We start from the raw sequence: 25,106 nt of genomic DNA on the forward strand, positions 1-25,106 counted from the left end.
GTAAGTACGATTGGATTTTGTGGTTGTTGTGTTGAAGATATTCGATGAAATATTATTTCTGAAAATTTATTTCTACCATAGATTAACTGCAACATCATTTTGAGATTTTCATTTTATCTAGTTATTTTATGGGGTTTTTCTGGTTAAATTTGAAATTTATTGCATGAAAATTATTGTTTAAAAACCTTGAAGATTCTTTGTGAGATTTGGGGAAAATATCCAGTTAGGGATATAACAGTGTATCAGAGCATCAAACCTGCCATTCTGTTGGTTATTGTTAGAGGTTTCATCAGAGCATAGTTACAACTATACAAATGGAATAAGTAATTGCAATTCTGTAATTTTGTTCAGAGTTGCAGGCCTTTTCAGAAACAGATGGTATCTAATTTCATTCTCTTCAGGCAATATTAAGTTTGCCTTGTGTGGAGATTAATATGTATGGGCGCTCAAATATTTTCCCAGAACTATAGTTTGAAGAAAAAATATTATCGTACTCCCAATTTATTAAATTGGGCTTCAGCGGGCAGAAAAATGATATACATTCTGAAGCTTTGTTTAAGTTATATTATTCGGGTATATTATCAAAATATAATTTCTCAGAAACAGCGAAGTTTAAGTAGCTGATATTTGGCATTAATCATTTCTATTTCAATTTTTCATAGATTTATATTGTCAGGAATGTCCAAGCGGAGACAATAGTTGAGAAATAATTTTGAAGTGGAGCCTTTTCATTGTTGAGCATCTGTGTATGGTTCTTATCGAGCTCTAGAAGAAGGATATCTGAGTACCATCTATTCATGGGAGGTTTATGTTGCAGTGGAATACATTGTGTATTGCACAAAACATGTTAGCATTATTAGCAGATTGATGGCATAGTCTTTGCTTGCGTTGTGTATGTTTGCTGAGATTGGAGTCGTGTAAGCTAGAGAAGGCAGAGGAGGACTCTCTCAATCCAGTAGTAATCATTGCTGATACTGGAGTTTAGTGGAAGTCATGTAAGGCATTTTGCAGAGTGCCAGGAATCACATCGGGCATCAACAGGTTATACCAGAGTGAAGCAGATAGCGTTGTAATCAATCAAACCACATAGTACCAATATTGGATTTAGAAATTCATCCTGGAGTCACAACATTCATATCTCTACTCACCTGTACCCTTCTTAAGCGCATGTGGTGGAGTCGTTATTAATGGGTATCAGTATTGACTGGGCTCATATTCATCATCAGATTAGGAAGCGATCTTTTCCAGGTTCTACTGTTGTTTAAACTGTTTTATGTTGTTAACATCACTTGTTAAACTGAAAGCATTGAAGTATTATTTTAAGTATAGATTAATGAGAAACATTTACTATTCTGTGAGCTTGAGTAAGATTAGGCCTCAAACCATTTCTTAAATTTTAAATCTGTGAACTGTTGTACACTGAGACAAGAATAAATAGAATAGAAGGAAATATATGTTTTTTTACAGTATATGGATATCGTTTGTTTTTAGTCAAATCACATGACAAAGACCACTTGTTGATTGAAACACTGCGAAAGTGTGAAGAAGGTTTAAACCAAGAGAGAAAACAAACAGGGGTAACTCTCTACAGTTGTATCAATTCATAGTAGCATTGCTTAACAGAAGATTATTTGGGATAATGGTTTCCAGTTTCGAAAGACTACCAAACATTATTGCATATGAAGGGAATTCAGACGAGTATTTGTGCTGAGCTCGATCAAGGAGATTCACCTGTACCAGGTTGTGAATCACAGAGCTTATTTTGGACAGAACTGGTATTTCAGTATCATCTTTCAGCAGTATCATGCGAAAATGCTAGTCTGAAGGATCTTACTCGAACTCAACAATAGTTTGAATTTGCGGCAGGATAAAAGAGGAGAAAACCTCAGCTTGTTTAAGGATTACAATATTCTCCCTGCATCGGTTAAGAAAGATCTACCTTTTATTGATTACATGGATTGGCATCCAAAGTTGCACTTAAAGACTGATTCGGCAAAACAATAATATTGTAAGATAGCTCACGACCTTCTTGCACAAGGAGTTTGTAAAGAGTCATATGAGGAGTTTCCAACAATCAATCACCAGCCCATAGGTGGACAAAATCTCAAATAAGATTTAGAAGGCAATGAAGGGAAATGTACTATATATGTCACAAGTTGTCTTGGAAAAGAAGAGCAACTAACTACCAATGATTTTCTGACTTCTCATGATAATGTGAAAGATGTTAAATATGGTGTAGGTTTATTGATAGGTAGTATGGAGGTAGAGGTATCTTGCGGCACTGCCTACATTAATGCACTTGATGAACATGTTGATAGCTCATGGGAGAAGATTGTCCAATCAGCCAAAAATGATGACACATCTTTTGTGAGTGCTTATCCAGACTTAATGGTCCCTACATATGGTATGGCTTTTTCTTGTGATGAATTTGTATTTGGTCCCTACATCTTTTGGACACACAAGACAATATTAATGTGTGATGAAATATATTCCCCTACATAATATGCAGCTGAAGGCTTTCATAAAATCACATTCCCACATGTGAAATAGCTTATTAATAAATTGACCACCTTTAGACCATAAAATTGAATCATGTCTTCATTCAAGTAAATCCAGAAAGGATATGTGGTCAGAGTTGCAAGGTTCGGACCTTGTCAGTTAGGTTCGGGTCTTGGTCCTTGGGTCTGGATTCGTGCTGGGTCCGGACAAGGTCCACACCACAGACTATGGACCCTTTTGGGTCCACGGATCCGCAAACCCACAAGGACCTATACTCCATGGTGTGGACCTTGCTTGAACTTGCCACAGACCTTCAGGGATCCTCAAGGGCACTTGCGTAGACCCTTGAGGACTCATGAGGCCAAAAAGTATGTTAAAAACACAAAAAACTATATTTTATTATGGTACAACTCATACATATCTATATATAAACTCACGAATCCGATTGGATTTTTTTTTGGGTCCAAACCCATGAATCCATACCCGAAACCAAACCTATCCCTGAACCCGAACCAACAATTTAGTTATGGCATTTATAGAAATTCCTTGCAAAATTTTCATGATGAGTCGTACCTGCTAGATTGTCTCCTTTTCTTGTGTCAAAAAGGCCAAGCATTATCTCAACAAGCCTCATCACCCAAGAAATCCACATCATCAAATTTAAAAAGATCACACTCCACTCCATGCAATCTTTAAAGAAGCCTTTTAGCATGTTAGTGAGCTGGAATTCTTTCATTGGTAATTACTTCTTTTAGCTTAGAGAAACATTGAATATTGTTAAATATACCCAATCTTCAAACCTTAGGCCAAAATGTCCCATTTTATCAATTGCACTATTACTTTCTCTATAGACATGACAAATTTTGGATTGAAGGAAACTCTAGAGGATTTCCTTACTCTTATTCATCATACCACTTATTTTGCATAGGCAATTTGCTTCTCCATCGAGGCTATTGACTGTTTAATTAGATTCCCCTTCTAGAATAACTTTTTGAAATCTTAGCTCCGTTAATCTTTTTAAACCTTGATTAGTGGCATAGGCCTTTGCTTTTTTGTTGGAGCCATACCCAATATTTTTGCCACACCCTTCAACCATTGTTGTCCCTTATCACTCCTCCAACTCCCAACGTGTTAGGGTTTCCTTTCTAACACCCATCAAAATTACAATTAGTTGTACCATTTACTCATCTTTCTAAGCAAAATATAGTCTAATTAATCATAATGAGATCGTGGTTGATACCTCATGTTTGTTTAACCTTGAGTTCTTGATAGTTTGGCATAGTTTTAGAATAGCCTTAGGAAGCAACATTTATATCTTCTTTGCTTTGTTGTTTGGTTGCTAGGAATAACTTTGTGCTATTCCTAGACTGATCTCTAAAGATCCTATTGTTACTTTCCTTCCATAGGGCCCAAGAAGCAAAATATGGAATTTATTTGTAGTGGTCTTGTATAACTCAATGCTTGAAAAAGAAAAGATTCCAAAACTATCCATAAACATCCTTATATTACTAGGAGAATCCATTTGACAGATAAAGGAAGAGAGAACATCCGACCACACATACCAGACATAGGAGCAATGAAAAAAGATATGTTCGACACTTTCAGAGTTCATATAGCATAAGGACCTATTAACAAGCATGAATCCACTTATATTCAAATTATCAATGGCGCAAATACTATTACAGGTTCTTATCCACCAAAAGCAATTAATTTTAGGGATTAGTTTAGTAATCCAAACTTGATTCCAATAGAAAGCTTCTTGAGAGTAACAATAAGTAGATCAGATAAAGAAGGCACCTAAAGGTTGATGTTTCCAAATCCACTCATTCTCCTTGTCTTTTGAGAAGAGGCTGCAATCATCTAGAGTTTGTTGCAAAAGGAGAATTTCATTATGCATTCCAAGAAGATCAATATTTTTACTTCAACAATCTACGTGCTGACCGTTTCTCATTCCAATAGACAGAATCATTGAGAAAGATGCCATTCTTTCAAATCAAAACCTCTTTGATTGAATTATAAAGTTGTTCCAAACATCATCCTAGAATCTTGTTTGTTTCCCATCTCCAACAATCATCTTTCCTACCCATTTTATGATCTTTCTTATTTTCAATATTTTTTTCCAAATAGGAGAACCACATGGAAGGTCTGGACTCCGAACCATGTATAAATTGGCTAGAAAACTCATTATTCAAATACTTCTTTACAATGTTTACCTAATCCTTAGCACCTACAATAATTTGCGAGCCTAATTTTGCAAGAAGAGCCTTATGTTGGCGAGTGTCCAACATATACCCTTGGGATTAGTGACATGGTTTAACAACCTCTCATGAGATCTTTAACTGGGATGGTAGTGGTTTCTTGAAAAGATGCATCTTTTGAGAGACACAACCAATACAAATCCCTTCAAGTCATATAAAAACAGGGTCACAATTTTAAATCCTCTCTGGTAATGTTGAGGGGGAGGTTGTTCATATTTATCAAACATATCCCCTCAAGACTCATGACATGGTACAACCTCCTATGAGATCTTTAACTAGGATGGTAGTGGTTTCTTGCAAAGATGTATCTTTTGGGAGAAATAGCTAGCTCAACTCCCTTCACCTTCTAGAATAGTTTGATTTTCTTTATCCACAAATCTCCCTAATTCTTCAGCTTACACACCTTATCCCAACTAAAAAGGACAATTCTTGACTTCTTTTCAGTTCTCGTCCATAAGAATTTCCTCTAAATTTTCTCTATCCTTTCAGCAATTATAGCTGGACTTTTAAGAAGGGAGAGGTAATAAATAGTAATTCATAATGTTTTGTAAAGAAGCTTTAAGAAGTTGCACTGTCCCAACTTGACATAACAATTTGCCTTTTCATCCTGCAAGTTTTTTTTTTCTGAAGACATTCAATAAGATTATCCCAACATAATGACACTCTAGGATATTGGTTACTCTAGCTTGAAGAGAAGGGATATTTTATAGTGTCGACATGAGACCAGAGCATAATTACCCAAGATTTCCTTATAATGTTTAGCTTCAAGAACATACGCCTCCCAGAAATAATGGTATCATCAACAAATTATTGGTGGGATGAAGGAGACAGAAAAGAGGGAGCTGCGACTTCTTTAATAATTCTCAAATCAAGATATTTTTGGATGTTTTTGCCAAGCAGCTCAGCTACAATCATTATGTTGAAGTATGTAGGCAATGTTCTATTGGCAACAAATGCTGATTTCCCTTAGGAATGAAGAGAACACGTGGATTGTGTACATCCCTTATTTATCCGAGTGGAGCTCATGAATGTGAAAACCAAATTTTTGTTCCAAATAAATTTGAGTTCTTTATACATTCTGAAGGCATGAACCCAGGCTTCAAGCAATATACCCACATTTTTCTTTTGTGATCATCAACAAAGAGTTGAAAGCATTTGAACCTGCCAAAGCTAGGAGTCATGTATCTACACTTTTTTGAGTTTTATGTTGGCTTTCTGTTGGGTGTTTGGGATCTAATTGCTAATGTCATCAAATAAATCAACCATTTCCTATCTAATATATCTTAGTCAGGATAGAAACTTTTTCTATGAAAAAGTTCAGGTTTGCACTTGGTTAGCATAAAAAATAGTTGAACTAGCTCAAGATGATATTTAACTAGGACTACATTCATTTCCTTCAATATTAAAGAATTTAAATATTGATTGATGTCAATTACATTGCAAGGATGCTAATGTTTGCACTAGTTTTGTCACATGTGGCAATTGATGTAGGCATAACATACTAAGGGCTATAGTTTGGGAAAAGAAAATAATTGTGAATAAAACATACGATAGTTTGTGTAACAAGCACAATTGTCTAACAAGAAGTAGCAATTAGTTTACAAAGAATTTCAAATTGAAAGACTTGAAAGAGAAGATATTTAATTCTAACATACAAAGATGATCATTTACATACTAATAAAATTTTATTCTTTTTAAAACTACAATATTCTAAATAGACTAAACCTCTTTTGCAATAAAGTAAATCTGATCTACATCTGTAATTGACATCATATAATGTGATGTGAGTTTTATTCCACTACAACATGCAAAATGAAACACTTAATGTTTCAAAGTGAAACACTAAATATTCAATCTTGTCTTGATATAAGGTCATTTCTCATGCTAATCTTGCAAAGTAAGATTATGAAATGACTTTAAGGTTCCCTTCAACGGTGGATACTCGCTTAGTGAAATAATGTGATTTTCTGGTTATCACTCGGGGGGCTTACGCAATTCATTCAATGGATATCAATTGTTTGAACTTCTTAAGGTTTAGCTTCATAATGTGCAATGAAAATATGGTTTGACATTCCCAACTTAAACGTCTAACATCTATTGCTACTTCTACTTCTACTTTGAATTCTCTAATCATGGATGGACTTGGACTCTACTAGATGTAGCTTAATCATTGTCTCCACCCACCTAGTGCAATCTTCTAAGGATATACCAATTTTTTTTTAATCAATATCTACCTCTTCAATCCCATCAATGGATGCAAACTAAAGATTGGATACCTATTGAAGTTAAGTATTTTCTCTAGCTTACCACACAAGGCACTCCTACCATCAACAAGAAACAAGTAAGGCTAGTGGTCTAGTCTATATTTGAGTGAAACAAGTAAACATCCACAATTCTTTCATCCAACTAAACTACTTCTAAACAAAACGAAATGAAATCCTCAACTAAGTGAAGAAATATGGATCACCATGCAATAATGCAAACTTGATCACAACAATTCACCATGCAAGACACACCAATGAAAAGTAAAGCAAATTTGGCATTATATTGGCAACAATTTGCCAACAAGCATTTCTTTACAAATGACAGGGGTGGGGCTAATATAGGAGCCCCAATTACAATGAACGACCACGATTGGTTTAAAATCGAGGGCCCATATTAATCTATTACAAACCCTAACTAGGACAACCAAAAGTAGCCAATAGAAATGAAGCACCACAAAATAAACCAATAAAAAAATTCAATGGCCTGAGGTTCAATAAGAAACAAGGAAGCCACCAAGTCATCGTACTAATCATCATCCAAGATGTATACTCCTTTCTCCTTCTCCCTTTTAGTAAAATCAACGAACATAAGTAAAATTTCATTAAGTTCCTCCATGTCAATACTAGGAAGCCCTCCATGCTATAACTCCATGACCTCTAACTTCTTCATGCAATTTTTCTCTTAATCCCACCACCTTATTCTTAGGAGTTCTTCATTGTTCTTGGACTTCTTTCTCTTGGATGGGTTGAGTTTACAATGCTCGATGCCTTGGTATTTCCACCTTCATCATTTGGAATTCTTCTTTGTCTTCTTTGTATTCGGATTTGATGCTTGTAGCAATGCCTTGAACACATTAACTTCTTTCTTGGCATATTACATTTTCCTTAATCCAGTTCTTTGTATGGATCGATCATCATCAGGATCACTCCCTGGATGGGGATTTTGTCCTTGGATTCCTTTTGCTTTCGACCTCAAACTTTTCCTTATGTCCTTATCCATGCTTCTATGCTAACTTTGGTGTTAGAATGATCCTCGAATATTCCTTGGTGTACTTGTTTGATCCTTATGGAAAATTGATGTGAATAGGGACAAGTTGATCCCGTTGTATTATAGTATTTATTCTTCAAACATTTAATCAAGTGTAGAGTTACTAGCAAATGGACACATGAATGTCCATGAATTGAATCCTTGAACTTGTCCATGGACCTCTTTGAATCCGAACATGTCCCGTGCTCTTGCTTGGTGAAGGTTTGGTCTTGGGATAATTCCTTCATCTTGATCCTTGAGTTTTCTATTTTTCTATGTTCCAGCGTCGAAGTGCACCATCATGAAGTGTTGTCTTCCTTTGATCTTGACCGCCTTAGACTAGTTCTCTTTCATTTCTATCCACAGCCATGAGCTTGAACTTGTCTTCTGCCCTCTTTTGTTCACTTCCTTGTGATTATCCCTGCCTTTGATTTGAACATGATTCCTGGTACAAAGCTTGAAGTCAGTATGACCTTTAAAGGACTTAAACAAAATAATAAATTTCAGACTTCACAGTCCTTGAATTTGTCTATAAATTCTATACAAACTTAGTGATTCTATCCCTTGAAAGGTTGTAATAAAAATAAGAATTTGGATAAGAATCCTAACACAAAGTTTGGTCAATATGTAGCCTCAAAAAAAAAAAAAACTAGTCTTGCATTCGAATCTGATTTTGTGAGGACAGATTGAACAAGTCTGAAGATTGGCTATGGATTTAGTCCTAGCAACTTGTTAAACTTACCATACATCATGTCCATGGATTCGTTAGTGAATAATGAACCAATTAATCATGCATTAAATTCATGTTCACCATTAAACTTTGAAGCCAACCTTGAAGTGTCTGAAGACATACCTGTGACTGCTTCTTTTTGAAAGAATCTAAGTATTAAACTTAGCGAGTTGATGCCTAATAACCTTGGGAATACCAAGCAATGCCAAATTTATGAGTAGAAAGGGCTGGGAATTCGCTGTGAATTTTAAATGAAACTGCCCCCGTTCTTTATATCCGCAGACCTGGTCTGCAACTCAAGGTTTTCAGACTTAAAATGGTTCGAAATGAGCCTCAAGATGTCACCAAAAGCCTGCAGTAAGGTTAGACTCAGATTGAAAACAAAGACAAAACCCAGATTTACATGGAAAAAACATGATTTTCTCAAATAGTCCTCAGACTTTCATTCATGGCAGCCTTACCATAGTACCCCAATGACTGAAAATGGTTGGAAAAGAATGGTACGTGGTCATCAAACAGTCTGCAAACAAGTTTGGATGCTTAGAACCCTCTGATTATTTTCTAATTTTTTCAAAAAATCGTTCCTATTCTTGAAGTTTTCAGATTTGGGCTTGCATACCTCATATTTAACCATCTAATGACCTCCAAATCAATGCTCAAGGATGAGTGATTGATTTAGAATGTGTGCTTGGCAATCTGGGCACTTGAAAAGATTTCCATGAATTTCTAAAAATATTCACCATTCTCAGAAGTCTGTAGACTTGGACTGTAAAATCCTTGACCTTGGCCTTCCAATGGCCTTCAAAGATACTCTCCAGAAGTCTGCAATCATAGGTGGACCAGTTTAGAAGCGAGGATGAAAATCTCAAGTTCGACACAAAATTACTTCCATGGAGGTCATCCGTAGATTTCAGTCACTTTCATTGCTTACCTTAGAGTTACAACAATGTCAGGCCTCTTTTCAATGGCAGCCACCTTCCTCCTTCACCTAGACTCCAATCACCAATGTTGGATCATGCCTCAACTTGGTCACTTTCCCCAGACTTTTCAGCCACTTAGTCTTAGGCTTTATAAATCCTTATGATTTCTTTTCTTAGTTGATGGCCTTTTTCAGGGGTTTAGAGCTTGTCGAATTACCTCTCACAAGCAATGTGGGATAAAAGTTTGATACCCTTCTGGAGGCTTCTTACTTTGCTTTATTAGTTTCGCTTAATTTACTTTATTTAATAATAAAAAAGGCCATAATAGGGAAAAACGACCCAGGTATGTACTCCCTAGAAATTTGACTAAGTCCACATTTCGCTCTCCAATACATCATCCATGGATCCAAAGAGCACATCCACACATTAATTCCAGTCATGCAAAGTGGGAAAATGGATCAAGGCTTGGATAGGATTCATCTTGTACTTAGAAAAGATTTGATCTTGCTTTGCCATCACAATAGGGAGAATCAACCCTAGTATGGCTTTTCTTAGTACTTAAATTTTTTTCACAAAATAACTCTTGGAGTTAAAGTTCACCTTAGTCCAGAGATTTCTAACACAGACAAAAAAAATTGCATTCCAAACTCCCCCCGAGGGAAAATCCACCTTAGTCAGGACAAATTTGACACTTCCTCTGCGGGAAAATGTACCCATGCCTCGACAAATTTGACACTTCAAAATTTTTCGAGTTCCCAACTTGGGGAGAATCATCTCTTGTCCGAATTTTTCAAATACTTAGAAAAATTTCAAGACAAGATCATCCAAAGTGGTGGAAATTCATGGTATGCTTGGATTTTGACCTCCACATTTAGAATTTTTCTGCATATGCCAAAATAAGAAGGGAAATTCATGATGAGTCCTGATTTTGATCAAAATATGAAGGGAAATTCATGTATAGTCCGAATTTTGTGTATTTTTATAAAGAAAAATGGTTTTTTCTTAGGATTTTGGCCATTTTAAGTTTGGAAAACCAATTTTATAAGGATTTTAAGGCCCTTATGCATGGAAAATGCCTCTATATTGAATTTTGGACTAATTGATTAGCAATTTTTTTTTTTTTAACACGTAGGATTTTATGTTTAACCCATTATAACATGATCTTGATAGACTTCAATTTCAATGTTCCCACTTTAAAATCACGATTAGGCCATTTGTTTTTTTTAACACCACTGCGTCTTTCAAGTTTCAAGCTCTAAATTGGCAAATTTATTGCTAAAACCTAACTATGAGCAAAAAAAATGGGGGTCCCTATTTACAATGGGGCGATGGTGTGAAAACCTCACAACATATAGGAAAGTACAAATAAGGGAGGAATCTTAATGTTAGCTTAGCTCCCGAAAAGTGTATTTGATGTTCTCTGTTCCAATCGGCAATGTAGGGGGAAAAGATATCTCCCGTGCTCACTTCCTACTCGAAGTGTGCCCAACCCTCCACAAGGGTTGAAATGTGGTTATGCTAGGTCTCTTGGAACTCGGTGTAAGACCCTACAACCCTAATCAGTCATACCCTATAGCTTCTGCCATCTTAGTATGACACTTGACTAAATATTGTATTCAAAATCTTAGGAATGACAAGCACTAGTTAGTGAACCTTGGCCAAGGTGTTGCACAAAATGATGTCAGTTTCTCACCCTATTTGACTTGCACTTTTATGATCACAATAGGCTAATGGTAAACTCAAGGGTAAAAGGGTCTTCTAAGTTCTTTCATTAGTTCCCTATATGACGTGACACACTTGTTTATTAGATGAACATTTCGACCATTTGTATGGGTACTTTTAATTTATTTGTCATTATTTACATTGGTCCATTTTTTAGATATGTTTTCCTTGCAAAATGTGCTTTCTCTCAAGCCTATGTACTCATTCAAGATCTTCATCTGAACATAGAGAGTGCATGTGCTGCTTGCACAGATTACACTCAGTCCATTCTAATGGACTTGTAGTGTAATTCCTTTTATTGAAACTATTAATGTAAGTCTTTATAAGTGTAATAATTTAGCAGACTTAAGGAGTCTGCAAGACTTAATAATCTTCTCACAAAGTCGCAGGGCAATGAATAAAGAAAACTGAACTTGTAGGCATGTTGCCTTGATATTTTATTCGAGGAGTTAGAAAAAGTTTTGGTTCTGGAGTGAGATCAAATTTGAAATGTGAAATCTCTCTCTCCACGTACTTTTCTCTCTCCATGGACTAACTCAAACCATCTCTCTCCCCATACCAAATCCATCTCTCTCCACGTACTACCTCCCTCTATGTACTCAAACTTCTAGAAAGAAGTTTGGATTTGGATTGCTCTCTTTACATACAACTTTTCAAAACTACCTCTCTCTACGTACTAAAACCGTCTCTCTCTCTATGTACTCTAACTTTTTGCCCTAATCCTAACCCGTACCTTGTCAAGATTCCTGACTCTAACCAAGACTCTCATTCGGAGATAATTATCATATTCAAAGATCTAAACAAGAACCAAAGTGTATACATTCAAGAAAACATGAGAGCGTCTCTACACGAACGAAGGTAGTTGCTGGTCACAGAGCAGAATGGTTGCATAATATACAGAAATGGAATTGTCAATAGAGGGATATGAATAAGGAAGAGTAAGGTGCACAATATTCATCAAGAGAAAAGACATTATCGATGAAGATATATCCATGATTGTAGAAGAGTGAACTGAGAATGGAGTTTTTGATTTGAAACATGTGTCCATGGTTTGTAATGAAAATGCCAGGGCTCGAGGCATATGATGTTGATAATGTACGATATGCACATGCAAAGGCCCAAGCATAGAATCATAGAGATAATGCAACGGGATCAATGAAGCGCTCAACAGTTTGACAGAGTACCTCAGAAAAGCTTGTTGCTCAGCCGTCCCAAGCCAGATAAGACGTGAAAACTATTTGAAAAAGAGCCTCAAATTTACCCGTGAGCACCTTGAAGTACGGAGGTTGAAGCTTAACCATTTGACATAATGCCTCACAGGGGTGACATCTCATTTTCCCAACTATTCCAAACAAAAGATTGGAAATATAAACTGAGTCCCTTAGCTCAAATGGACGAAAGGAGATAATGGAAGTTTTAGAGCAGGTATGGAAAACTTTTGAAGCAAGTAAACTAGTTTCCACCACATACAAGGACCTGTCGCTTATTCTCCAAAGTGCCTTTATAAATGATCATCTTAGAAGATACTGATGATTTCTAGAAATGCATCGAATGCTTAATGGGGACACCCGAGTGGGCATGCATGCTAAGAATGAGAGCATTGTGGATAGAAATGTATTAGAGAAGCCTGCTAATTGTTTGACATAACATCTCAGAAAGTGATATCCCATATCACATGATAGTTGGAGGTTCTACATGAAAAGAGTTTTGGCTAGATTGTAAAGAGTAGTGATTGGTTAAGGTGCCCAAGTAGTCACAATAATTGATTCGAAGTGAGTTTTGTCATAGAGCTGACCATGTTTCCAACTAAATCTTTGATGACAAATCATCACTCATGGTGCCTAATGAAGGCTTTTAGGAAATGATGAATAGGAAAGAAACCGGACAGCCTAGTTCGTGGTCGATAGCATCAAGATGTTAATGATTACTCAAAATATCTGATTTGGGAGCAGTCGGTGTGATGAAATGCATATAAAAGGTGGAAGCATTGAATGAGCATGTGAATTGATTACTTTGTGAACATCATCTCATATAATACCAAGGTTTCAGTGTTGAACACTTCTATTGGAACATTGAAGAGATGTATTTGTTTAATACAATGACTACTGAGCGTGTGCAGTCGCATGGATATATGACAAGACAATTTTTGAAGACACCGAACACATGAACTGTTTGACTAAATGCCTCAAAGCGTTGTCCATCTCATGGGCATCAAGTATGGATAACATGAGGATAATCTTTTAACTCAACTGAAGCTAGGAAGTGTTGGTAAAGAATAATGTTGTACATATAATCGTTGATCCATGAAGAGTATGGGCATTTTGTAGTAAAAATATATGATGAGACATTTAAGAAGCCACAGGATATAGATGACAGACAAGGCAGCGGTGTGTTTGATAAAATGCCTAAATCAAAGTTTTGAAAATGTGGTTGGTGAGAGTATGCATAAAATTGAGAAAATAAAAGCTTGCTAACCTCTCCCAACCATGTCATGAGACTCAAATACCACTAAGGAATCAAAATATACAAATCGATTTTTGGGTGTGCAGTCAAAGACTTCAAAGCTTATCAACTCTGAAGCATGACATCAAAACTTTTGAAATTCCAACAGCAACCAAAGGAAGACAGATGACATTAATAAATGTCTTAAGTTAATCATTGATGCTCGATCATCAATTAAATATGAAGATGGAAGGCTACCTCAGCGAAATCAGCATTGTGGTCTTTTCTCCGCAGTAGATTTTTAATTACCTTATGGTGAAAAGTGACTTATGTCACTTATTGTTACTAGAGTTAGGATCTAGAGTTTTTATTCATGTGAGTTAGAGTTAGAGTCAATTTTCAACTGCATTCCGAATTCAAAACTCTAACTTTTTGAGTGGTTATGCACCCGAAAAGTTAGTTAAGCTAGAATGACATATAAATTCAGAAACAATGCATGTAATTGGGGACAGTTTTGGAATTTGGAATAAGGGAACACTTATGTTTCGATGATAAGACAATTTTTGGAAAGTATTACAGAGGTTGTCTTTGTAATCAGTTTCTTCTTCTTGGTGCAAGGAAATAAAAGAACATGCATTTTGTATTCTCTTTTCTTCAAAGTCTGAACTGTTTGGGTGTTGATTCTGGTTGTAATTAATGTTTTCACGGTATGGTGTAGATTTTAGTGAATGATCGAATCATCACTGAGCTAATGCTAGCCTTCAAGCGCAGTTCTTGATCGTTCTTATTAGCAGTTTATTTTATTCGAGAAAGCTGTGAAGTTGTTTGGTGCATTCGTCATCAGTAGCTTTCTCTTTAACCTTTAAGTTTGAATATATTTTATTGAAAAATCAAATACACCCATCATATGAGGGAGCTGCCCCTCTCAAATGCAAAGGAAGGTTGTAATATGATCGTGATTGTTTGCAATCTCTCCAACTGTTGGTGCAGTTGTCACTGTTCACAGGGCGGATAGGGTCATCTCTTAAAGTTAATATTACAGTGACAAATCTGTTTACCAACAAGGCACAATAAATTGTTGTAGGGTAACTACATCTTACTCTCAAACACATTTAATCCCTTCTGAGAATTTCGTCAAAATTAAGTAGCATGGATCAGATAACATCTTGAATCTTCTACAGGATTTTAAGGCATGCACATACACCTTTGTTGCCTAACTTGTGAGTATAGTGTCTTAAAATTTGCCACTTAAGGTAGAGATCAGCTTGACAGAAAATGAAAGCTTTCTTCAAAAAAGACTTCGAAAAACATAGCAGCTTTACCAAATATTAAGTCTAAACATGCACCTATAGTTTCAGTGGGTTGCAAGAATGTTTGTCATAGAGCTACACAATTTAACTCTCAACTTTTCTTTAAAAAGAGAGGGAACTTCCTTTATACAGGTTAAGAGATAGTTTACAATCAGCAAGTAAAGAGGTCTCTTCTTTTTAACAAAGCCTAAAGAACCAAGAGGGATAATCTCCAGTTAATCCCTGAAGAATAACAACTTTATTATTTATTTCAGAACAATGAGCTGCTTTGCAAGCCATTTCAGAATACGTTTAATACGAATAACTACGAAAGAGATGGAGAATGATCATCACGTGCATGTGAGTCTCAAAGAGGCTGAAGATGAACTAGCTGAAGGTGGTCTTGTTTAAGCACTGTTCTCTCTCCAACAAGACCTTCAGAAGGAAGTCTATCTTTCAAAACAATTCTGTATAGAGTACCTGTTCCCCAATGCTGCTCAGAACTGAAGAAACTTTGCCATGAGCTTTATTCAAAACCTTTTCTTTTGAAAAAACCAAGAAAACAAGCATAACTATACAACAATCTCCTTACATTTGAGAAACCATTCCCTAAATCTGTGAATGCTTCCCACTATGTGTCCATGATGTGGCTCTATAAAGATGCCATTCCTCCATCGTGGACGAGGAAGGGTAACAAATATAACCAAAAAATGTTAGATAAAATCACTGTAGACGAAATCATAGGAGTTTCCCTTAATGTTCTGGTCAGTATTAAACCAAATTGTATGTCTTCCCAATATTTCCCAAGTTACCATATACATAAGTCGGTGTTCACATAGTGAGCCCTAGAATAAATTTCCATTTTGAAGTTCGTGGCCATGGAAGTAGTAATGTTCGATCAAGCTAGGGTGGCGGTCGAGCCAAAACCAAATTGATATTTTTAATCAAATGTTTAAAATTAATATAATGAAGGATTACAATAATTAAAAAAAAACCAAGTCTCTTGTATTATTATTTTAAAACCCTAAGTGTCCTGGCATGAAACATTAACCTGATCAAGAGCATGGTAAGCAATCACCTAATTGCTGTTCACTCAATTAATTTAATTAAATGTTTGAAAGTATCCAATCTTCTTATCAATATAAATATCTAGGTATACACATGTTTCTTGGCAAAATGTGACCTGCTAGGTGGCATAGAACCTGAAGACGTCAACATTCGCACTCGCCTATCCTTTTCTCTTCAGGGCGGTGCCCTAGGTTTGCCACCCACCGTTGTGGGAAAGGAACAAGAAACTAGGCTAAACGAGTTAATCATGAGGAGCATTGGACTCCTTTGTTTGGCATCCGCAAAATCAATACTGGTGGCTCTTCTTGGGGAAATCCAGGCCCAGCTAGTGTTGGGGGAGTTGGGCGTAACAACTCTGGAGAAGTTCGGTTTCTTTTCTCTATCCACATAGGTTATCATACCAATAATCTCATGGATGCCATTGCTATCTTAGTTGCAGTGGAACAATGTTGTAAGGGGGGATGGAGTAGGATCATTTGTGAGACAGATTCTTAGGTGGTTGTGAAATTATTGAATAGGCAGGAGCTAGCAGGTGTTGATTGGCATTTGGCTTTGTTTATAAAATCGATCATTCAGTTATGTCGGTCTCTTGACTCTGTTATTTTCATGCATATCCCTTGGGAGTGGAATGTTGTGGTCAACTGCTTGGCTAAATGGGCTTCTGAGCATATGTAGGATTGGAATACTGTTGATCAGAGGTTTCTTCCCCTTGACTTATCTCATGAGCTGATCAACTTGTTGCTCAGGATAGAACTCATTAGAGCTCTTTGTATCTTCTGTTGTTCTTTTCTCTTTTGAATTCAATAAATTTTTACCCCTCTTTTAGTTAATATTCCAACATATAGTTATGCATTCACATATACATAGTCCATTAGAAACCATGGTACCTTGTTTGTTTATTTTTTGCACATGTAAAAATACATATCTATATGTATACCCGTAGTACGAAAGTACATATATACATATATATCAATATCGATAAGATTTATAATGAAATGCTTTAAAGGAGCAATGACATGAAATCATCCTCAAAAGTAACAATGGTAAGATAGTCGAACATGGTGCAAGATTGGGACACCAAAAACTAGGGACTCCAAGGCTATCTCCAAATTGATTGAGATGCATCAGACAACACTCTCCTAAGATCCCAGTGGACCCTAAAGCCTTCTAGGATCATAGTTACACCGCCCTGGGAGACAGGGGGACGGTGGGACACGTTTCTGAAATGGGGGGATAGAGGGGCCTTGATTTGGGGACAGTAGGGGGACGACGGCGGGGGACAGGAGGGGTGGCGGGGGGAGCAGGGGTGTATATATGAGACATATGGTAATTAAAATGTTAGTTATGAAAATATATACTACAATTATACAATATAACTTAATATAATCATATAAAGATGTAAAAAATAGTAAACTTAAACAATAAAAAATTAAAGTTGAATATTGCATTGAAGTTTTGAACTGGAACATCATGATTCATGATCAAATGACAAACAAACAATGGACATTGACATTGAACATTAACAAATATTAGTCTATAGATCAATAGTGTGAGTATCTAGATTCTACTCTCTAAAAGTAATCAATGATCATATGAGTCATGGCATAAAGATGATTACAATAAGTATAATGTGCCATGAATCATGATATCAAAATAAGTATATAATATTATAATGCAAACAAAAACTACAAGTCTCCTGGCATCCACAATAAAGGTGACTCCGTCGTGTCCCACCGTAATAAAGGAGACTTCGTCATCCCCCTGCACCCACATAGAGGAGACGTCTCCTTGTCTCGCCATCTCCGGCAGAGGTGGCGCTCCAAGTGGTGCCACCTAAAATGTTGAGATGCCATCCCCATGTCTCGGGGACATCCCCGTCTCCGAGACGGCCCAGTTTTTTTTTTTTTTTTGGGGGGGGGGAAGCGTCCCTGTGTTACACTATCTAGGATACATCAGACCCAAGCTATACAGTTTTTTACCAATTTCCTTCAAATCTCACATCCCTTGATCATAACCATACTTCATCCCCCTTTCTTGGTGATATCTTTTACCCCTTCTTCCTTGGAGACCAAGTCAATTTTACATCCACTTGTCTGAAACATAAGTAGTCAGTTTGAAATCTTGGTACTATAATATTAACAATTATGCATAAATGTTCGATAATCAATTACATCTATGTGAATAGTGGTCGTTGGTTGGCTCTTGCTGCCATTCATGGTTGCTGGTCGGTTTGCAGATTTGATGTTGCTGTTGCTGGTCGGCTTGCCTCTGTCATGGCTCCATTTCATTTTCCTGCTGATCGCTGTTGTTTCGTTTTCCTACTAATTGCTGTTGTTTGCTGGGTCTCTAGTTCATGATCTTGCTGCTTGCTGCTGGTTGCCTGTGCTCTCTTTCTCGTGTATTGCTGGTCCAGGGTGTGGGAGTGGTGCCATTATGCCTTCTATCGCTGTTCCGGTTGGTTCTGGATCAATGCGTTTAGGGGATAGGGTTGTCTCTTATGCCGACGTGGCTACATTTGAGGTAGGTCTTCATGGTGCTATTCGAGCTGCTCATTCCAGGCCTTCTCGTCCTCGTGAAGTCTCCCCTGTAAGTGTATCAAACCCTATTATGGTTCCTTTGGATCCAAACACAGTCCTTGATATTTTCAATACAGCTAAAGAGCTTTCTACCTTTGCTGCTATTTTTTGCTTTTGGGGTTTCTGGCCCTCTCTTGCCAATCTTCATGCTTGGATCTCCAAGCATTGGGAACCTCTTTTGGAGCGGGAAGTCCACATCTTTTCAATGGCTAAAGGTTTTTTCATAGTAAAGTTTAAAACTGTTAAAGACAAGAAGACTATTTTGTGCGATAACAATTTTTCACGGGAGGACAAATTTCCTCTTATGGCCAAACTGTGGCATATGGATTTTGATCCATTTACTGAATCCTTTAATAGGGTTCCTATTTGGGTCCAGATTCTGAATCTCTCGATGCATCTCTGGCTAGATTCTGTTTATGAAACTATTGGGGACGCCATCGGTGATTTTTTATATGTGGATTCTGACACTTCAGATATTCTCCATTCGACATGTGTTTGAATTCTTGTAGAGATGAATATTTCGAAGAGCCTCCCTGAGAAGGTTTGTTTGGCTTCTCCGAGGGGCTCCTGGACCCAAATTTTGGATTATGAAGGTATCCCTTTTTGCTTTAGAAAATGTCATATGACAGGTCACATTGCTGCTCGCTGTGCTGCTGTGAAGAAGACTAAATCAAGGCGATCACCTTCCTGGTGGTCAGGGGTCTCTTCTGAACACTATACAGTGGTTAAATCCATGGATGCACCTCAGGACCCAGTGGATGACTCTGCGGATGATTCCTGCTGATGATCTTTCGGGTATAGAGGTAGCGGAGGATGTTCGAACTCCTGGTCTGGACTCTGTTCTTTCTCCTGCCCCTGCCCTTGTGTTGGATGTTCCTCTTGGTCCTGTTGGGGGCTAGGGCCCTGTACTCTCACCTGCCTCTACCCTTGTATCGGACGCTTCTCCTGGTCCTATGGGGGGCCAGCTGCCTAAGGGCTCTTCTAGGGAGATTGTTGTTGCTGCTAATTCCCCTGGGCTCCACTGTTCAGTTTCTTCTGGGGATTGGCTTGTTGAGGCAGCTAAGGTTTGAGGATGGTTGGACTGCGGTTAAAAGAAAGAAAACTAAGCCATCTGCTCCTCCTTTAGAAATGAACCACAGATTGTGCAAGGGAGGCTCAAAATCTAAGGGCAAATGGTGAGCTCCATTGTATTATCTGGCTGTCATTTGTCTTCTTGCTGGTTTTTTTGGGTTTGGTTGGTGATAGGCTTTCTGTCATCTTGGTTACCCCTTGTTTGGGGGGCGACCAATTTTGCTTTTGTTTGCTGCTTTGTTGCTTCTGTACTTATTGAAAATCTTTCGACTTGTACAGAGTTTCAGGCACCCTTCAAAACTTGTTTTCCTTAATAAAAAACAATTACATCTATTCTAGATACAGAAGAAATTTATAATTCAATATGTTTAAAAAGTATCTCTATTCTCTAGACAATTTGGACATTTGAACTGGCCCATAGTCAAAATGATATTAAACTACAAATTATACATGTAGTGTTAGAAAAAAATGAAATTAAAATGGGCAAAAGTGAAATTGTGCATTTAATATGCATGAATTCATCCCCAAAATTTAACTATTATGAATAATAGAGAAATTAGTAATTACATTATCTATTGCCACATGAACGACACCTTTAATTTGGCTTCAGTTTGATTTTCAAAATATATAATTATATTTGGGGCCGTTGTTATTATTTCATGCTCAAGGTAGTTTGGCTTCAACATATCACTAGTGTTATTAGTCCCTGCCTTATAAGGCAGGGAACTAATGCTTTCAGTAGACCCCCTCTCTATTTAATTTTTATGAGTAATCATATGTCATATCTGCAATTCTGAAAGGTTAGATTTAAAAATTAATTAACAAATGCTAATTGCTGATTTCTAATTTGTCCATAGGAATTTTGTTGGGGTTTTATTGATTTTTCATGTAAAAGAAAATGGATATTTTTTTGGAAAAGACTGACAGATAAGATGCATTTATTATGCATCTGACATGTTGGAGGAAACAATCAGTGGACTAAATTAATAGCAATAAATTGACAAAAGGGACACTGACATAGTTTGTTAACTTGATATTGTAAGTGAAGGGAAACAAAGAAATGAGTAGAAGATTCTGAATACCTTTGATAGTGTGCATACAAGAAGCCATTGGGTGCCTGTTCTTTCTGAATTACATCTGTCAATAAGATGAACAAAAACTTCAAATTTTCTTGATCATCGACAATGGATGTCTATGTCTGTTCTCCTTTTATTCTGTACACCCATTATTTTATGTGATGGACTGAATTCCAAAGTCAATTGCAATCTGTTCAATTTTATCGTTAATGTCTGATCTGATAGGTAGTTTCTAGTAATTAGTTACAAGAATTTTTTTTGAGAAGCCTCTACTATTGAGTCATCCTTTCCGAATAGGAAGGTAGAAGATTCCCATGGTATTATTTAATTAAATAAAATTATACTTTCTTATATATTTTCATTTGAATTCTTTAGATAATTGTTTAATTTGATAGCATTCCATATATCATCTCAGAAGATTTAGTAATTTAAGTTCAACACATTTTAAGGTGATGGTGACTATTGTTGAGAAAATATTCACACAATTGAATCTTTTTATTTTTATAAAGAAAAAATCTTGTCATTCTTAAGAAAAAAAACCTAGTTCACCTTCCCATGTCCTTCCAATTTAAAAATAGTTAAAAAAAAAAAAAAAAAAAAACTATTAATGTAAATTATTTATATATATGTTTTTATCTTTATACTACATATTTTAAATTATAGAAACAATATATATTAACAAGGAGTATTGGGAAGTTAGTTTTTAATAAATTTTATTTTAAATATTATAATTTTTTTTACGGTACTAAATTCACAATTTAACTTTTTGAAATATTTATGTCTAATTAAATTTATTATTCTTATCATGTAAATAATTTAAAAATTAATTTAATTTAATGTATAAATGTTTTAAATTTAATTAATAAGTACAAAAGAATAATATTGTATACATGTTGGAGGAGAGCTTTTGGAAGAGAGTTTTGGGTCTACTTTTTCCAAAAGACAGAGACTGCTGCTCGTCAAGAGCTCTTGTTTCTTTATGTTTTTTCCTGCACAATTTGTCTTCAAGTCTATTTAACTACGTCAATAATTTCTTATTGAAAGCTATCATTTTTCTTATCATGATTCTTGTTCTATGTGCAGCATTGGTTCTTTGTTGGGCTGTGTTGCAGAAATCCTACAACTCGATGTAACAGATGTGAAGATGGATCTTTTCAACTCTCATTGAGAATACAGAAAATGCAGGAGACATTACTAGTAAATATACTTTTAAGCATTCAATCTTGATACTTACCACTGATTCATTTATTTTGGCATTGACCAACTGAATCTTACAAGTACTTATCTGGAAATCCAATTGGAGGAAACCAGTCACAAAATTTTGAAGTAAAATTCCTATGACGTATTCCCATATTTGCGTATCTTAGGTCAATACAATAAATAAAATAAAATGTTTTGATCAGCTTAAAGCAAATAGGTTTTTTAATTTTTAATTTTTTTAATTGTTTTGGTTTCAATAGCACCGAGAGACTGCTAAGCATATTGAAAATCTATTTGACTTTAAATTAAATCTATATTAACAAGTGATAGAATTAAATTTTATAATCTGTTAAATAGGATTTGTAATTCTTCTTTGGAATAAGATATTTTATTTTTAGTAGATAGATAATCTAAAGGCTTATTGAAGACTATCTATTGACTACATTAAGAAAAATGTTGGTAGAATTAAATTTTATAATCTGATAAATAGGATTCGTAATTTTTGTTTAGAACAAGATATTTTGTTTTTAGTATTTAGCTAATCTAAAGTCTTATTGAAGACTATTTACTGACTACATTAAAAAAAAATGTTATTTGCATTATGATTGTAAATATAAATGTGTTTGGATGTATGCAAAAAAAATTAAAGTTGAAAGGTTTCTTTGTTCTTGTACATGAATAATTATATGTAAAATAATCTGCATGGTTAATTTTTAATTTCGTCATTCTAAAGTATTTTGTAAACTAAGTGTATATTACATCTTGTATTTGACAAGATCTATTTATTTTCAGCAATATGCCTAATCTGCTCTGAGTAATGGATTCCACCCAAAGGTGAAAGTTCATTAGGTCAATACACCTTGAATTCACAATTTTTTCATGACAAATTCTCCATCATTAAGACAAAACTTCTATAATATGAGAACAATAATCATTTATTAGTATCCCATTATATTATGACAAAATTATAACTTGTGCATATGGAATAAAAAGTCAAACATCACAACCTATTTAAGTATGTCTTCTTTGGCATTTCTCAAATTGACATTAACATCAGAAGCTATTAAGAGTTTATAAATTTAAAGTGATAACAACATCAAACAAGAGCTCTGCGCCTTTTGTTTGAAATAGAAGATTGATTCGTGCATAGAACATAACTTGTAAACATTTGTGCCTTGGTTAACTAAAATAAGGTTATTTATTGTTATCATCTGCTTGGTTAACATTAAATTATCTTCAGGGTGTTAAAACCGGTAGCAGACTCAAAGGCATAGAATTGAGTTTACTTTAGAGAAACCCAATAGTTTATGTTCTCCTATTTATAATTTTTAAATTGATGTAACAATTAATTATATTTTAATATTAATTATTAATATTATATTTAAAGCTGATTATTAATTCTATATGTTAATGAAATTTTTAATAAAGTTGATCAATATGTTTCACCCTAGTAATATTTAGTTTTATTGGTTTAATTTTAAAATATTTAATTTTTAAATTGACATAACAATTAAGATGATGATATTTAAAATTAATGAATTATTTTATATGTTAATGAAATAATAAATTGATGGACTTAAATATGTTTTCATTTCAAAATTAGTTCCTAAGACTAAATAAAAACATTTTGAAGATTATGACAATAAATATTTTTTATTATGTATTTGATATTTTGAAAAGAAAGTGAAAAAAATGACAACAAAGTTTTAAGTTGTAAAAATGTATAATGAAAAATTAATACTACAATTTTAAATAAAATCTTAGTTTATGCTCTCTATATTAATATATTATTTTAATATAATTAAATATAAAATTATTTAAAGATATTTTAAAAATACATTATCAAAATTAATCACATTGGTTTATTATCAAGAGTATATGTAGAATAATTTGATTGGATTATATAATATGTGCTCCATAGAATTCGATTGGTAGATAAACACATCACTCTTACAAACCCAAAGGTGCATCATTTCTCTATAGCTCAACTTTGAAGTTGGTTATCTTAGTGGATGTGAGCTAGTTCTTGAACCTTAAGATTACTATAAACAAATCGAAGAAATTAATAGATCATTGAATACATTATTGTTTTACTTGCTTGAGAAGAAATAATGTTATGTTAGAACTTAGGAGAAAGTACTTCTTAGAACATGGCAAAACAAAACTATCATAGAAAAGAATATGCCGAAATCATATAAACAACATCATTTCCTACTAGCTGAAAATAAACTAATAAAAGAACTACATAGGCAATATTGATTAAATCAATTTACAGGATTGTCATTCGATCTTTGCTAGAATGATTTTATTTATGTTACGAATTGTAGGTGAAACCCTATAGTTGCCATTACTCAGATGGATTATTTTCACCAATGAACAACTTAGGCCAATGTACTATTGTCCTCGGAGAAAGAGGATTCATGGTGAAATTGCAACCTCCGATTGAGTTTGAAAACGTTGCCTATAAGATCCAATCAACATTTGAATATCTTTAGACTTGTACAACGTTTCAGACACCCTTCAAACCCTGTTTTACTTAATCAAAAACATCAGAACTAATTCCAAGTTGTTTCATTTCTAGTTCACCTGAAGCAAAATGTACAACTTTGCTAAAATATTTAAATGATAATCAAAATCTTCATAGGTGAATGGTGAAGTTGCTAGAAGAGTCCAAGATTAATATTCTTATTTATTTCTTTAATTTTTGTCATTTTTTTAATGCAAGAAATAATGGAAATCCCAGCTAAATTAGAACAAGCCAATAACAAAAAAAGAAATATTAGTTAGAAAATATTTTACAAATAAAATACTCCTAAATGTTAGAATTATAATACTATTTATAAAATAATAATAATACAGTTTATGAAAAAATTGATTAGAACTGAGAACATTTGTTCTTGACTATAGATAGGTAGGACTAATATATAAGAATTTAATCTAAGATCCAATCAACTAGGATTAAAG

The 25,106-nt window shown here is 35.0% G+C and overlaps 1 protein-coding gene across 1 annotated transcript in view; it reads left to right on the forward strand.

The window, feature by feature from the left end:
- Window positions 1-22,344, forward strand: part of LOC149530405 (Pseudouridine synthase family protein) — a 133,977-nt gene extending 111,633 nt beyond the window's left edge. Inside the window, exon 15 of the mRNA XM_089809170.1 lies at window positions 22,026-22,344. Within this exon, the coding sequence (XP_089665296.1) occupies window positions 22,026-22,110 (85 nt within the window). The 3' untranslated portion in view covers window positions 22,111-22,344. The remainder of the gene's footprint in view (window positions 1-22,025) is intronic.
- Window positions 22,345-25,106: the final 2,762 nt, after the last annotated feature.

Source organism: Cupressus sempervirens, chromosome 11, assembly GCF_028749045.1.
Source record: "Cupressus sempervirens isolate cs-2001-9-10 chromosome 11, ASM2874904v1, whole genome shotgun sequence".
Classification (NCBI taxonomy): domain Eukaryota; kingdom Viridiplantae; phylum Streptophyta; class Pinopsida; order Cupressales; family Cupressaceae; genus Cupressus; species Cupressus sempervirens.